The following is a 14,131-nucleotide window of genomic DNA, read 5'->3' as shown; positions in this document are numbered from 1 at the left end:
ACCGAATCGAGCAGCGGCTACAGGAACAGATAAGCCAATATTAACATGTATTGGAAATCATCAAAAAGTTGGTGTTAAGAAAGCCTTGGTATTCTATTCTATGGAGGGATCAAAACTGATTGGATTATTGACGCCAACCATAACTCAAAAATGGCTCATTCTTTTGGTGGTACTAATTAAATTGTCTAATTAATTTTGTTTGGTGATTATGCTTGATGATTGGGTATTATATATGTCGAATCTACAAGAAGAACAACACTCAAAGACCATCGGACCACGATGCTAGAGGAGATGATCAAGCAACAAAAGTTCATCCAAGCATACAACTTCAAGTGGCTTTAATTATGGATCAAAACATTAACAATGATCAAAATTTGTATGAGAACTCCAACTTCAAGGACAGATCATTTATACCCTGGATCTCCTCTGCCTATGAGTCTTCACAATCACCACAAACGCAATCACCTCTATTGGGAGGAGACAGATGGAGGCGATGGTAATTCGTTGTTGAGTAAAAGGTTTCACCACCAACAACCATCACTGGGGAGCTCGGGAACTGACTCCTTTGTTTCAATGTTGACCCAACTTCCTCAAGGGAATAACACTATTGGTTATAGCATGGCAAATACAAACAGGATTATACCGATATCGTTGAATACATATTATTGTTTAGCACATAGTAATTATACTTTTGAGGTTTTTGCTTAAAAAGAATTATGAGGGTGATCCTAATTTATTGTTCTTCACATTTAACACAGTACAAGCGGAACTGTTGTACTCCCCCGCTTTCATACAATCTTCATGTTTGACTTTTCAAGGTCAAAGTGATAAGGAGTACGGAAGCGATAATGAGCAACAAATGTTGCGGGGGTGAGAGTCGAACTCGAGTCCGATTGATATTTTAAACAAGATTTGAAAAAAAACGTTCAAACATGAGATTTGTGATCAAACTCATCGATTTTTATTAACTTCTTAAAACTTGGATGATTAAAACTAAACAGCAAGTCTCTCTTGTAACGGACATGCTTGTGACGGAACAAGTAATACTCATGTGATTAGATAAGACAAAACATATTGTTATTCCCTAGGCATTCTGTAACGGATATACCCGTTATAAATGAGAATTTGTGAAAACTGAAATACAACAATCCTATTTATAGTCCCTAGCTAGTAGCTACTAGGTAATCTAACTAGGAGTAGGGAACTAATCTAATCGACTTCAAATTCTACCTACTATTGAACTTCTAATGGCTGCCTTGTTATAAACTGTCAAAAAAAAAGGTTAATAAAAAACTAATCCTACTCGAACTACAGATCCAGAATTATCAGTGTCTCAAAATTTTAACCTTAAATATATTGAACAAGTATAAAAATTATAGAAACAATGAAGTCCTAAAGGGAGTGAAGGGGACTGATGTCACAGGTAAAGGGTTGTTTTACAGACATGAATGTCGGCCACCGAGTCCTGTGATTGATCATCAGCAGACAACGGCTTGAGCAACCTCTTCACCAACACAAGCTTCCTCGGGAAGTCTGAAGCTTAAGCAAAACATAGCCTGAGAAATGCATTAGTTTAGTACCGTTTAATTAATCATGTAGGAAAGTAAGAAACGAGGTACCTTGAAAAATTACTTATATTTACAAGCAAAAATTACTTGTAAATTAGCCACATTACTCTAGAGTCTAGACTCTAGTGCCTCAATGATTATCACAAAACATTGTGAACTGGGATTAGAGGTTGCTAACGAATGATCCATAATGAATATTGTGCGAAAAATTGCTACTTCTTGCTTCACAATTGACTAAAGTGTGGCTAATTTACAAGTCTTTTTACATTATCTCATCATAAGGAGTAATCTGAACCAAAGCGCGCTTATTTGGCTCCACTATCATTGAAAGATTACACATGCAAAAGAGGTAAAAACAAAAGGTTTATTATACCTTGTTAGGTGCAACGTCCCTAACTCTATGGAACACAGGGTCGAGTATCTTAGCACCCAACCTAGACTCAGCCTCCTGCAAAATTGTGGGAATACTGAGCTCAGTAAATCAATATTGACACACAGAATTCTTGAAGAAGAAAATCAAAAAGGCTAGCAGCTAACTTTGTGCTACAAAGTTCATACATGAACAAGTAATTTATCAGTAAAGCAGATAATAAACTTGTCAAGGGAATTATTGGATTAACAACCTTTTACTTCTACTTTTGTTCATACGTAAAGTCGTAAATTGTAAGGATTGCTGATATTCCTTGCAAGCTAACTTCACTATTCAATATTCATAATAATACAAGACCAGCTCACTTATTAATTAACCTTACCCATCCATCCACAAATAGAAAGAATAACACTCCAATTAGTCCTTATTCCGGGTCAGCTCATCATAGTATTATCATGAGATCATCCAACGGGAATTTGTGTTCACTTGCAATACTTTAAAGAAAAGTACTAAAATTTCCCTCATATTCCAAGCTAAAAGGACAAAAAAAAATGCAGTGTGGACAAAAGTATACAGAATAAGTAGGCATAGATACTTACTGAAATAATAAATTCTTCAGTTTCACTCGCCCGGATGAAGCAGTAACAGTGAATCCAGGGCAGAAGTCCCTTCCAATATTTCTTCTGTATCCGGCATTTAAATGCATCTGCAGGTTGGAGTAAGAAATTGGTAACCATGTCATATACAGAGACAAATCACTGGTCAATCGGGTGATTTACGAATGACAAATCATCTAGAGACGCAATTACATATTTTTTTAGGTAGGTGCATATTTACCGAGAAACTGGAGTGCAGAAGCAGGTAAGTTCATTATCACATGATCAACATGCTCCCACGGCTTAACAGCAGGAGGATCAAAGGCCCTCAACCTCTTAGCAGTTCCACGTTTCATGCTACCAGAACTATCGGTTCCCACAGCTCCATCTTCTAAAGTAGCAATTAGCATGAAAAGGATTAATAGATATATCAATCTATATGTGGCTTCACGAGGAAAAATGTCTGTGGTTATTCATAAAATCACAAGTGACCCTTAGGTCTAGAACGCATGTCATTAGGGTCCAGTCTCTAGGGGTGGGCTATTACTTGTCATCATAAGTTCAGATTATTTTCGAACAGTGATTGAAATGTGGTCAATCGGATCATTTCTAGGCTGTGGCTAACAAAGATTAATGTTTCAAAGTACTAGTTATGTTGGGTATGCTTCTTTTCAAGTTAAGTCAATTCGGGTTTGAGTTTCTGACAGTCAGATTTGCTACGCTAAGTGAACATGAGACATAGTAGGCTTCAGAAGCCATCTGTGATACCTTCTTGACAATATTCTGCGGGCCTTTTAGCTGCTGAAATAGATGAGTTCACCTTCACTCTTGCAGCTGCAAGTCCAAATTATAACACTTTCATAGTCCTTGTTGCCTGACATGCGAAATTCACGAGCACAAAACACAAAGAGCAAGTACATCTTTTAGATTACCTTCAAAATTTCCATCATTGACACCGCCAATGGATGTCCTGGTGCTTCCATCGGAACCATTTGGAGGAGTTCTGCAGGAATCATTTTTCTTCAGAGCAGGGACAGTCATCAATTGACTGATGAATTCTCTTGCGTCCATATTATATGCAAATACACGATTCTCAACTTTATTAATTTCTGCATTGATTTTCAAATATTTGATGCTATCCGGGTTGAGATCATTTCCATACACAGTGCAACCCTTTAGTGCTGCTGGAACGGCAAATGGGCCAATGCCAGCAAACATATCGCAGATGGTCTCTCCAGCTTGGAATAGAGACACCATTCTCATATGCTCATGTTCTAATCTGGAGTTCCAGTAGACCAGACCGTAATCAAGCTTGAATCTTGCCCCATACTGCCTCACCTCTGTACCCATATCACTTTCACCAGCGAGGACCTCAAATTTTGGAACCCGAAACTCATTAGTGATGCTGCCAACTTTGTTCACTACAGTTTTAATTCTTGGATAATTTTTCTGTCAGCAACAGAGAACATCTCTCAGATGAAGCACTAGACAATGTGACAAAATCCCAAAATAAAAATTTCGAATACTAATCAAAATCCTTCAAATGAGACATTTTAAAGCTTGGAAAGCACAGCTAAAAACAATTATACTACATAACAAATGCCAAACTTACATCATAGATAACTTTTGCAATAATGTCCTTGTAAGGAAGTAATTCCTCGGTAATATTGAGATGTGCAACATGACCTGCACATATTTTATAAACATCAATTTATGAATCAGAACCTTGAAGAGAATTTAACAACTCCACTTTTCATGATACTGAAATGTTATCAAATAGCAAAACTATAAGCACATGAAATGTTGCACTACAAGAGGAAAAAAATCATTTGTGGTAGTCTCCTTGTCATTAGTATCTCCCAAAATGATTGGTTGTAGCAGAGTTTCTTGTCAAATATCCTTATTTCTCAGATAAATGGTTTGATCTAATTTTATCCCTATGAGAAATATTCTCCCCTTATGGCCGCCCTTATTCTTTGCTTCATTATGCTGCACATATAGGCTGGTCACCATATCAGTAACTAAGAAAGCCATCGAAAACAAGAGAACAAAAAAAAGCAGTACGAGTAATTGGAAACAAAATACGTTGTAAATACTTAACTATTGTCTCAAAAGACGAAGGCACCTCGACTCCATCAGGCAAAATCTGCTTCAGAATGTGGTCTACAAGTTGATCAAGAAACAGAAAAAGATAACAGGATCAATTCTGATGTAGAATCTACTATTTTGGAGGTAAGACAATAGCAGACAAAGACAGAAAATATTTTAAGCTTTTACCATGAGCTCTATGCATCACAATATGCTACGAAATGATAAACCATGTGTGTCATCTCATTTACATTACAGAGTTTTATCAAACGAACAAATCAACAAGAAAATATCTGCTCTTTATTTTCTTTTTTGGGATATTCTCTCGTGTACCCCTCAACTTTTTCATTTTCTAAGATGTACCCCTCTTTTCTTGCAAAAAGAACTTTGGACAGTCAATAACTCGTGGCTACAAGTTCAGAATACGATAAACTTTTTTTTCAAATTGACCGTCTTGAAGAGGTCTTCAGTTTGAAAAAGAATTCACCGACGTCTCACCTCGTAGTCGGGAATTATGGTTAGTCAAAGTTTATTCGTTAAAAAAGCTTTGACCAACCATAAGTACCGGCTACGAGTTCAAAAATCGGTGGATTTTTTTTTCAAATTCAAGGCCTTGACGAGATAATTGGTTTGAAAAAAAAATTATCGTTTTCTGAACTCGTAACAGAGAATTATTGTCGGTCTCAGTTTTTTTTTTTGAAAAACAAGGGGTATACCTTAGAAAACGAAAAAGTCAGGGGTACACGAGAGAATATCCCTTCTTTTTTTTGTTTCATCTCATTTGGATTACACAATCGCCTGTTTTTTTTTTTTTTTTTTTTCCGTGTATAAAGCAAGAGCCTGACAGGGTTATTTGTACACCATCACTTTTGTTTTGAACCATCGAGTTTCAACACTATTGGACTCCCACGGAATAAAACTCGAGAGTTTAAATCTCTAGTTAGCCTATCTCATCATAATTAATTTCACGGACATAAATAATGGCCTGAAGTAGACAACAAATGTAAGTTCATCCTCTACATGTGTTCCAAAAGAAGTAGGTGCATCATGTTAGCTTTCAAAAACATGCCAATTTACATTCTCAAATTACAAATAAAGAAACAACAGGGAACAGTTTCAAACTAAGCGAGTCCCGAAATTCCGAAAATAAGACTACGGATGAACCTTTGAGACAACAAATCAATTACAGAAAAGAGCTTATCTTCAGGACTTGCAAATTCTGAAATGCACCGTGGAAATTGGTACAACCAGGGCCGTCTGGGAGAATTTCGGGGCCCTGTGCGAACTATTAAAATGAGGCCCTAAATTTAATATATTAGGAAAAAATTGCAAAGATACTTTTTTTTTTTATTTACAACCCAACTAATCCCCCTTAAACTAAAAGAATAAGAGATTCTCAAGTTTTCCCGCCTAAATGAGTTGCTCTATATTGGGCTTTGGGCTTCATTATATCCTATCTTTGACTAGGCCATACTGATTTATTTCATACAATAAATAATTCTATGACATTTAAAAAGGGGATTATATTTTTTCAACTTTATTTACTACTAAGAAATAAAAATTTCAATAGTTTTCCCTCCAAAAAGAAGTTCGCTAAATAAGGAAACAAAACTCTATTTTTATTAATTATTATCTTTAAGTTAAGATATAATCTTTAATCATTATAATTTTTTAATTAAATTATAATCTTTTAATTTAGAAATAAAACAAAATTGGTATAAATCTAAAATTCGTAAATGAAAACCGAAAAATTTGATATTATTAGTTTGACATAATTTTTTTTACCAAGTACGAGTATTTAGTTCGTATAAAAAAATTATGAACTTATATTATTAATTTCTTGACAAAAAAAAAAAACTTTAAAATTATTTGAGATAATTTATAAATTGAAATCATTAGTTTTGTGATGAAAAATTTCACTAAAATATACATTTCATGAATTTACTTAATTTTTTTAATTAATTTTCCATTTCAATTTTTTATCCTCATATTAAAATATGAAAAATTAATAATACGTCAATTTTAAATCTTAAATAATACATTATAAAGTAAGTAAAAGATCTATGAATACCGCGCATGTATACGCGGGATCCATACTAGTTGTTAAGTACACAATTACAAAACCTCACCTCTTAAACAAGGGAAGCACTATTTGAATTATTTGGAGCAAAATCATCGATTACCTTAGCCTAATGGTTAAAACGAAGGTATAGTAGGCAATAGGTCCCAAGTTCGGATCCCTCTCTCTCTCATGCGACTAAATGCGCGCTTCATTAAACCCAAAAAACAAAATGAAAAATTTATTCTCAATAATTATCATAATTAATCCAATTCAGCAAATAAATAATAAGAAACTATAAAATGATAAAAGACAAGATAGGTCAAGAATTGTAAAAAAAAACTTAAAATTTAGTACTGTATTTCAAACATCAAAGCATCTTGCTTGTGACGGGTTAATCCCGTCACAAGCTGAAGACCTCTCACAAAATAGGAGAGAGGACAAGGTGGGGCACCCCCATGTGCCCCCCACTCACCTCTCATAGGTATTTTGTGAGAGAAAATGGTATCCGTCACAAGCTTGTGACGGATATCGCCGTCTTCAATGACATTTTGTGTTCAAAGATAAAGGCGTTATTTTTGATAAAGAATGATTGAGGTCTGAGGATAGAGAAAAGTAGGGAAAGGTTTGTGTTGGGAATTGGAAAAAGAGTTCTGGGCTGGACTTTTTCGTTTCTTCTTATCTGCTCTTTGCAGCATTGGGCCCCAAAATTTTGGGGGCCCTGTTCAAATGAACAGGTTGTACATGCTTATGGCCGGCCCTGGGTACAACATTGTACTAAATCTAGGCCACCACCATGATCCAAGATTTTAAAGGTTACCGTCATCGCAATTTGAGTTAGTATTGATACCAAGATCTTGTTGTGACAACCTATCCCGAGATTAAATCTCAAACAATGGTGTAGGAATGTACACGGGTGTGGGATCTCATGGCCCCATAGGTTTTGAAGCTTTACGTTATAAAACGGGAGTTTTGAGTAAAAATTACCCATTAATAAAAACCCACAAATTTGATTGGTATTTCTTGAATTAATGTTTTAAGAGATTACACTCTATGATTCTCTAGCTTTGTAACTGATCTCAAATTGAGATTTAATATCATGGGTGCAAGGACAACAGTTTTATTAAGGACAGAACCAGTAGCATAAAATCATAGATAGAACTCTAGAAGTATTATGAATTGATCCACAAGGAGTGCAGACACTTGTTTCTTTGTTCAAGGGTCAAGGGAAGATAACTTCCAACAAATAATGTAGGAGGAGAAATAGATATCATTTAATATATTTATAAACCATTCACTCACCTGCCCCCCAGTAGGAATATCCAAGGGTCAACGAGTAAGGAATTACTTCAATTTGACAGAGCTTTCGGAGTTCTTCAAGCTTCTGCTCAGGTACATCCGACAAATCTGCTAAGCAATCAATTGACACTTGCATGAGATATTACCCGGAATAGAGAATTGGCTTTACAAAAATCACTGCAGTTTTAATGTGAAATAGTAGTCATTTGATTCAACATTTGGCATAGTGTTCATCTTGTCATCCAGAAAGAGTCTCTTTCAGTGCGTTTTAAGTGCACTATAAGACGTTTCCATTGTTGGCGAGCAAAAATTATTGTTTTAGCTCACAGTAGGGGAACTCTTGCGCTCTCCACGGGAACAAAAGGAGAGTTATTCTCCATACGCTCTTAAAGTAAAGTGGGCCATACCAAAAAAAAATACGAGCCTGGATTTGTTTTTTAATTTTCCTTAAAAGAGATTTAAAAAGAAGAAGTGAGGCCAACAAGTAATATGAAATTATGTGGGAGAGTTTTGCTATTGTGGGCATAGAATTGTTTATTGCGCTCAAAGAAGAGAGGGTAAATGGAATGCAAAACGAGTGCTCTTCTTTTGTTGCTATAGTACAGGCTCTTATAGTTTTATATGACTGGAAACTGGAAAGCTATGATAGGTATAAGATCATTTTAAAGTGTTTAGGCACTGGAATAGGAGTTCAACCTACACATCACCTTGATTGTGAATTCTCTCCGATAATATCATGTAGCGATTCTTCTCTGAAGCTGGATCCTCTGTTATAGGCTTCACACGAGGCTTATCCAGCAAGTATCTGCACAAGTACGACAACATCTTAAAAAACTTAGTAACACCACACACAAATAAAAGAACCACATTTGTAGGAAAAAGAACAAGGGAAATGCAGCAAGATATGGAATCGATACTTAATAGGACCGAATAAGATATAATGCCTCAAGCCCTCAAGCACAACATAACATCCCTAAGAGAGTGGTGAAAGACCGGATGCTAAAGGGTAGAGCCACAGAGCCAGACTAGAGGAGCAAAGGGTTAGAACGGGGCAGATATATATAACAAATTCTCACATCAGATTGTCACACGATTTATATCAGTCATAAGACCACCCTTTCTGAGAATTAATTGGGGTAATTTTTTATTTTATTTTTGTAATAAGCGGGTTAATGGGTGAATAGTTAAGGACAAGGTTGATAGTCAAATGGGTTGATTCAAGTAACATCAACATGAGTTTGTCTTTTAATAGATTGATTCAATATAGATATACTCTATATTTACTTATCGCTCCAGGTTTCAAAGTATTTCACAAATCATCAAATGTCTAATATCAAGGGATCTAGCATCGTATAGGATACAAGTCTTCTTATAAAAGAATATTAGATCCCAAAGCTACTAATTATAACTCAGATTTAAAGCATGATCCAAAATACCCTATAAAGAAAATCATAAAACTCCACTTAGTGTTGATTCAGAGGAGGATAGCTTGGTATGGAATTTTTCAAAAGATGGTAGATAGCTTAAATCAGGATATCATTTCATACGATAGCGGAAAGAGCAGGATTAGGGGGGTGGCAGTGAAAGCACAAAGTCTTGATCTACCCCCGAAAGTGAAAAGTTTTTTAATGGCAATGTGTGTGTTAAATCGCTCTCATGTGGTTCTAAACTTCTAATTTGCAGAAGTGAGTTCAAGACATAAGCCCAACTTGTTTCCGATGACAGGTAGCTAGTGGGAGTGATATTCATACTTAAATCAGGATGTCATCATATTTTTGATTAGTATTGACCAGGTGGATTGAGTAATTCAAAGAAACAAAAGGGGAAGATCAAGCAGGTTTTTTTATGATGCTATGGGCCTCCTAGAAAGTTCGAAATAGCATGTTCCGTGAAGGGGTTTAGACTGAAGTTGTGAGGGTGGTTGATAATGCATGGGGATGTTGGCGAGCGTGGAAATAGGTGCAGGAAAGCGCCAGGGCAATGTAAGCGGTGTTTGTGGTGTGCAGCGTAGAGTGGGAAAGTGGAAGCTCTCTAATTTTGGCTACCTAAAAATCAATTCAATGTGGATGTTGTTTTATTGGGGGATACAGGGAGTTGTTTGGGATTAATAATACGGGATCACGAGAGGTGCTTTGAAAGAGTGGGAGTTAAGCAGGTAAAAGCAAAGTGGGATCCGGATATAGTGGAAGCAAAGGCGGCTGAGTTTGGGCTTGAGACGACTAGACAAATGGGTTTGGAAAATGTAATGTTGGAGTTGGATTTGTTCACTTTGATAACTATGCTGAAGCCGAATTCCTTTCCAGCCAACTACTTTGGCAATTTCGGTAGAACTATCATGGATTTAATAGCTTGCTTTTGTAGAACTACAACTCTTTGCTATAGTTGTGGATGGGTTGACAAGGGATATTCAGGACGACATCCCTTGGTGTATGATGTTTGCTGATGATATTGTGTTGATTGATGAGGCGAAAGAAGGGGTGGAGTGAAAGTTGGAATTGTGGAGGCATACTTTAGAGACTCGTGGGTTTAGGCTGAGCATGAGTAAGACCGAGTATTTGAGGTGTCACTTCACTAACGTGGTGGGGTCGAGATCGACAAAGGCGTGGAGTATTATTTTCGATGGGAATGTTGTTGAGGCGTCAGATTTCTTCAAATATCTAGAATCTATTATTCAAAAAGATGGGGTGCTGTTGAGGGGTCAGATTTTTCTTCGAATATCTAGGATCTATTATTCAAAAAGATGGGGGGTTAGACGGAGATGGGACTCACAGAATTAAAGCGGGCTGGTTGAAATGGAAGAGTGCTTCGGGGTTTTTATGCGATAAAGATATGTCCCAAAGATTAAAGGGAAAATTTTATCGCACGGCAATTAGACCTGCCTTACTTTACAATTCCCGGGGGGGGGGGGCATGAAACATTGTCACATTCAAAAGATGAGTGTGGCGGAGATGCGTATGTTGAGGTGGATGTGCGGCCATACAAAGAAAGATCGATTAAGGAATGAGGTAATTAGGGAAAAGTAAAAGTGGCGCCAATAGAGGACAAGATGATGGAAAATTGACTAAGATGATTTGGGCATGTAAGAAGGAGACCTATGGACGCACAAATTAGGAGGCTAGAGACTTCGAGAACAGAAAAGGTTCCTAGGGGTAGAGGGAGACCGAGACACACATGGTTGAGAGTGATAGAGCACGATATGAGATTTATGGGGCTTGAGGAGAGTATAGTGATGGAGAGGGAAACATGGAGGGAAAGGATACATGTGGATTTTTAGTATTTGATGTTATTTGACATATTTAGTATTTTTATTTAATTTAAAAAAAAAATTGTTCTTGTCTCCTTTATTACACTTTTTTACCAACCACTTTCTTATATATTTTACTTGGTTTACTTTTAAGGCATGCTGGATCCTTAAATTCTACTTCGGTTTACAAAATCGTTTTAATTTTTATTCTCGATTTAGATTTTAAGTTTTTATAAAAGAAATATGGACTTCGATTTTAAAACTTATAAGTTTACCTTAACTTTGTATTATGTTTCGCTCTCCCTTTTTGTTTTTCATTTTTCCCTTTTCTATTTTTTTCGCATTTTGAGGTGTGCGTTCACCCATAGACGGTTCTAAAGGATGATTCATGACAGCCGACCCCATATCATTTTGGGATTAAGGCTCTGATGTTGTTGTGAAGAGGGAGGGGAATGTGGCGGTGCATGCTTTGGCTCATCTATCTCAAATATACTACTCGACTAATATTGTGTGAGATGGGGTCCGGAGTCCATTGTCGAGCTTGTAAACATTGATATTGTGTGGTTTGTGTGGCTTCTACTTCATCAATAAAAATTCTTAACTGAAAAGAATACCCTATCAAAAAAGATGATTTGATAAATAAAGAAAGAGAGCAATGGAAGTGAAAACATGAGCATAGTAAAATACCCATCAAGTATTCGAGTGGCAGCTTTGCAGATTTCACGAGGTACTCTAAGCGCCCATAAATTAAATTTGACATCGAACTTACTCTCATCCACCATCTCTAGTATAAACAACCTGCATTTACGAAAATGATCAGGCCCGGAGTTTTAAAATAATAATAGTGGTAGGAAAAGAAAAAAAATCTAATTTAGTAAAAACAAAGCAATGCTTTTCTAATTTCTCAGCCTGACTCTACCCTCTTTTTTTTTTCTAAGACCCGAATTCCCAACTCTTTTCTTCTTTAACTGGAAATTTAGAATTTAAAAACTCATCTTCTAATTCTTAAGCAACGGTTTCTTAATTTCAATGGTATGGTCATTGATTAACTAATTGAGTCGATCATAACCTTAAAGCTTTGATTGAGATGGTCTTCAAATGTGGTAGAGTGAGGCTCTTGATAAAAGTTAACGCCTTAATTAAGAGTTAATCTTCTTCCACTTCCGTGTGTAAGCTACAGATCGATTTTTAATAGAATTGATATCGTATCTTATTTATTAAAGCAACAACCGCGGAGCCTATGTGTCGCTCTGTGGTTGAAAGTCAATAAGTCAAAAAAATACATTTTGTATTTCCTGATTTTCAGTACCCACGTTCTATATGGGAATTAACACAGCATTATACTTGGTTTCTATCAAGTCTTAATTGTATACTCCGTATATAATAAATCGGTTTCAAGTAGCTACAATTTACAACAATTATTTCAAGTAAATAAATTTATGACTATTGTCAGAATTGTCCATCTACATTGTCCTCTACATTGTTCGATGATTTCCAATATTAAATATGTCCAATAACAATATTTACATTTTTAATAACAAAAAAGAATAATAACAAACCCATAATTAATTGAGAAGCCCAGAAAAGGAGAAGAAAACCCATAAATTTACCAGAAAGTGACAATAATGACAAAAAACTTGACATGAGTAATTATTAAACCCATAAATTAGAATTGAAAATAAAGTATATAATTTAAGACAAATAATCTTCTTATTCTTCTACTGGATTTACCCCAAAGGAATAAGAGGACAATTATCTAGAGTAATTGATGCATCTTTTTGTAATTTGAAAGGTATACGCAAAAATAAAATTCAAACACCACTGATTTCACTTGCATTAACTAGCACAAGTACATTATCCCTGAAAATCAAATAAGCAAAGCTCAAAGTTTAAAGCATTCATTCATTAACTAGCACACTCTTCGACAAATCATCATCAGTAAAATCAGACGAAACATATGAAATTAAGAATAAATTAATATCAATTGAACAGCAAATTAATACAGTACTAATTTAAGGGCAAATTCGTTTGAATAGAAAACTGAATAGCAAATTCGTATGAGATTCAATTCAAATAAGCATATGAAATTAAAAACAATAAAAAGATTAAAATCATACTTACTAAATAATTGATGATTCGAAATAGGAATAAAAAAAGAGGGATTTATCCTTCTTGCTGGTCGTCGTCTTCGCCGGTCACTATCGTCATCGGCTGCCGTATAATCTCAGTTTAGGTTAGAGGTGAGTTTAGGGTTAGAGCCTAAGAGGTGGGTTTTGGGGAGTCTATATTCGAGTCCATACTTAAACCGGTTAAAATTAGAGTAATTTAATATTTACTCCCTTTTACAAACCTCTTTTCTAAATTTACTCCCTTTTGAAAACTTTTTATTATTTTACTCCCATGAAATGTTCTCAGGTCAAATATTGCACCCAATTTGGCACTCGGTGACATATTAAAGTCAATATTTGAAATTTCGATTTTAAGTCTATTTTTAAGACGAAAATGCCCTTCCCTCTTCTTATATACTCTTATAGGTCTTCTCTCTCCTATACTTCACCTCACTTCATTCATTCATCCTATTTTTCCCCAATTAAGGTATGTTCATCTTCTTCCTCTCAATTTTATTTCTGTTGTAATTACTACTTAGTATAGTGTTCTGCAAATTTGCGATTTTGTTTCAAAAATTTATGCAATTAGGGTTCATATATGCGATTTTATGCCATTGAATTAGTAATTTACAATTTTTGATTTTCTGCAATTAATTTAGGGTTCATGTTTTCTGCATTTTCGTTTCAAAATTTAGGCGAGAACATGTCAATGGAAAGCAGCTATGAAAGTAGTCATCATAGTGTTGTTGATGAGCAACCCAAAAAAAGTGTAATGCGGTGTCCCGGTTGCCATTTTGAC

At 35.6% G+C, this 14,131-nt stretch overlaps 1 protein-coding gene across 3 annotated transcripts; it reads right to left on the bottom strand.

The window, feature by feature from the left end:
• Positions 1 to 1,034: 1,034 nt before the first annotated feature.
• On the bottom strand, positions 1,035 to 13,503 carry LOC141602167 (tRNA (guanine(37)-N(1))-methyltransferase 2). 3 transcript variants are annotated; one of them, XM_074422475.1, is made up of 12 exons: positions 13,346 to 13,503; positions 11,912 to 12,022; positions 8,688 to 8,785; positions 7,984 to 8,088; positions 4,637 to 4,697; positions 4,147 to 4,222; positions 3,467 to 3,983; positions 3,303 to 3,368; positions 2,776 to 2,925; positions 2,538 to 2,644; positions 1,942 to 2,016; positions 1,035 to 1,556 (listed from the first exon to the last, which is right to left on the bottom strand). In XM_074422475.1, the coding sequence occupies exons 2-12, from the start codon at positions 12,004 to 12,006 to the stop codon at positions 1,479 to 1,481; spliced, it is 1,428 nt and encodes a 475-aa protein (XP_074278576.1). In that variant the 5' UTR covers positions 12,007 to 12,022; positions 13,346 to 13,503; the 3' UTR covers positions 1,035 to 1,478. The 3 variants fall into 3 exon arrangements, with proteins under 3 accessions (XP_074278576.1, XP_074278581.1, XP_074278585.1); XM_074422480.1 differs by lacking the exon at positions 3,303 to 3,368; XM_074422484.1 differs by lacking the exon at positions 11,912 to 12,022 and having other exon boundaries at positions 13,346 to 13,502.
• Positions 13,504 to 14,131: the final 628 nt, after the last annotated feature.

This window comes from Silene latifolia, chromosome 1 (assembly GCF_048544455.1).
Source record: "Silene latifolia isolate original U9 population chromosome 1, ASM4854445v1, whole genome shotgun sequence".
NCBI lineage: Eukaryota > Viridiplantae > Streptophyta > Magnoliopsida > Caryophyllales > Caryophyllaceae > Silene > Silene latifolia.
This window is presented reverse-complemented; position numbering and strand designations above follow the sequence as displayed.

Excerpts from the sequence above, each read along its gene's own strand:
- LOC141602167 (XM_074422475.1), bottom strand. The coding sequence starts at position 12,006 with ATGGTGGATGAGAGTAAGTTCGATGTCAAATTTAATTTATGGGCGCTT. Across the intron at positions 4,698-7,983 it reads ATATTCCTACTGGGGGGCAG|ACCACATTCTGAAGCAGATT; the intron begins GTGAGTGAATGG and ends ATCAACTTGTAG. Across the intron at positions 4,223-4,636 it reads CCTTCGTCTTTTGAGACAAT|AGGTCATGTTGCACATCTCA; the intron begins AGTTAAGTATTT and ends TAAAATATGTGC.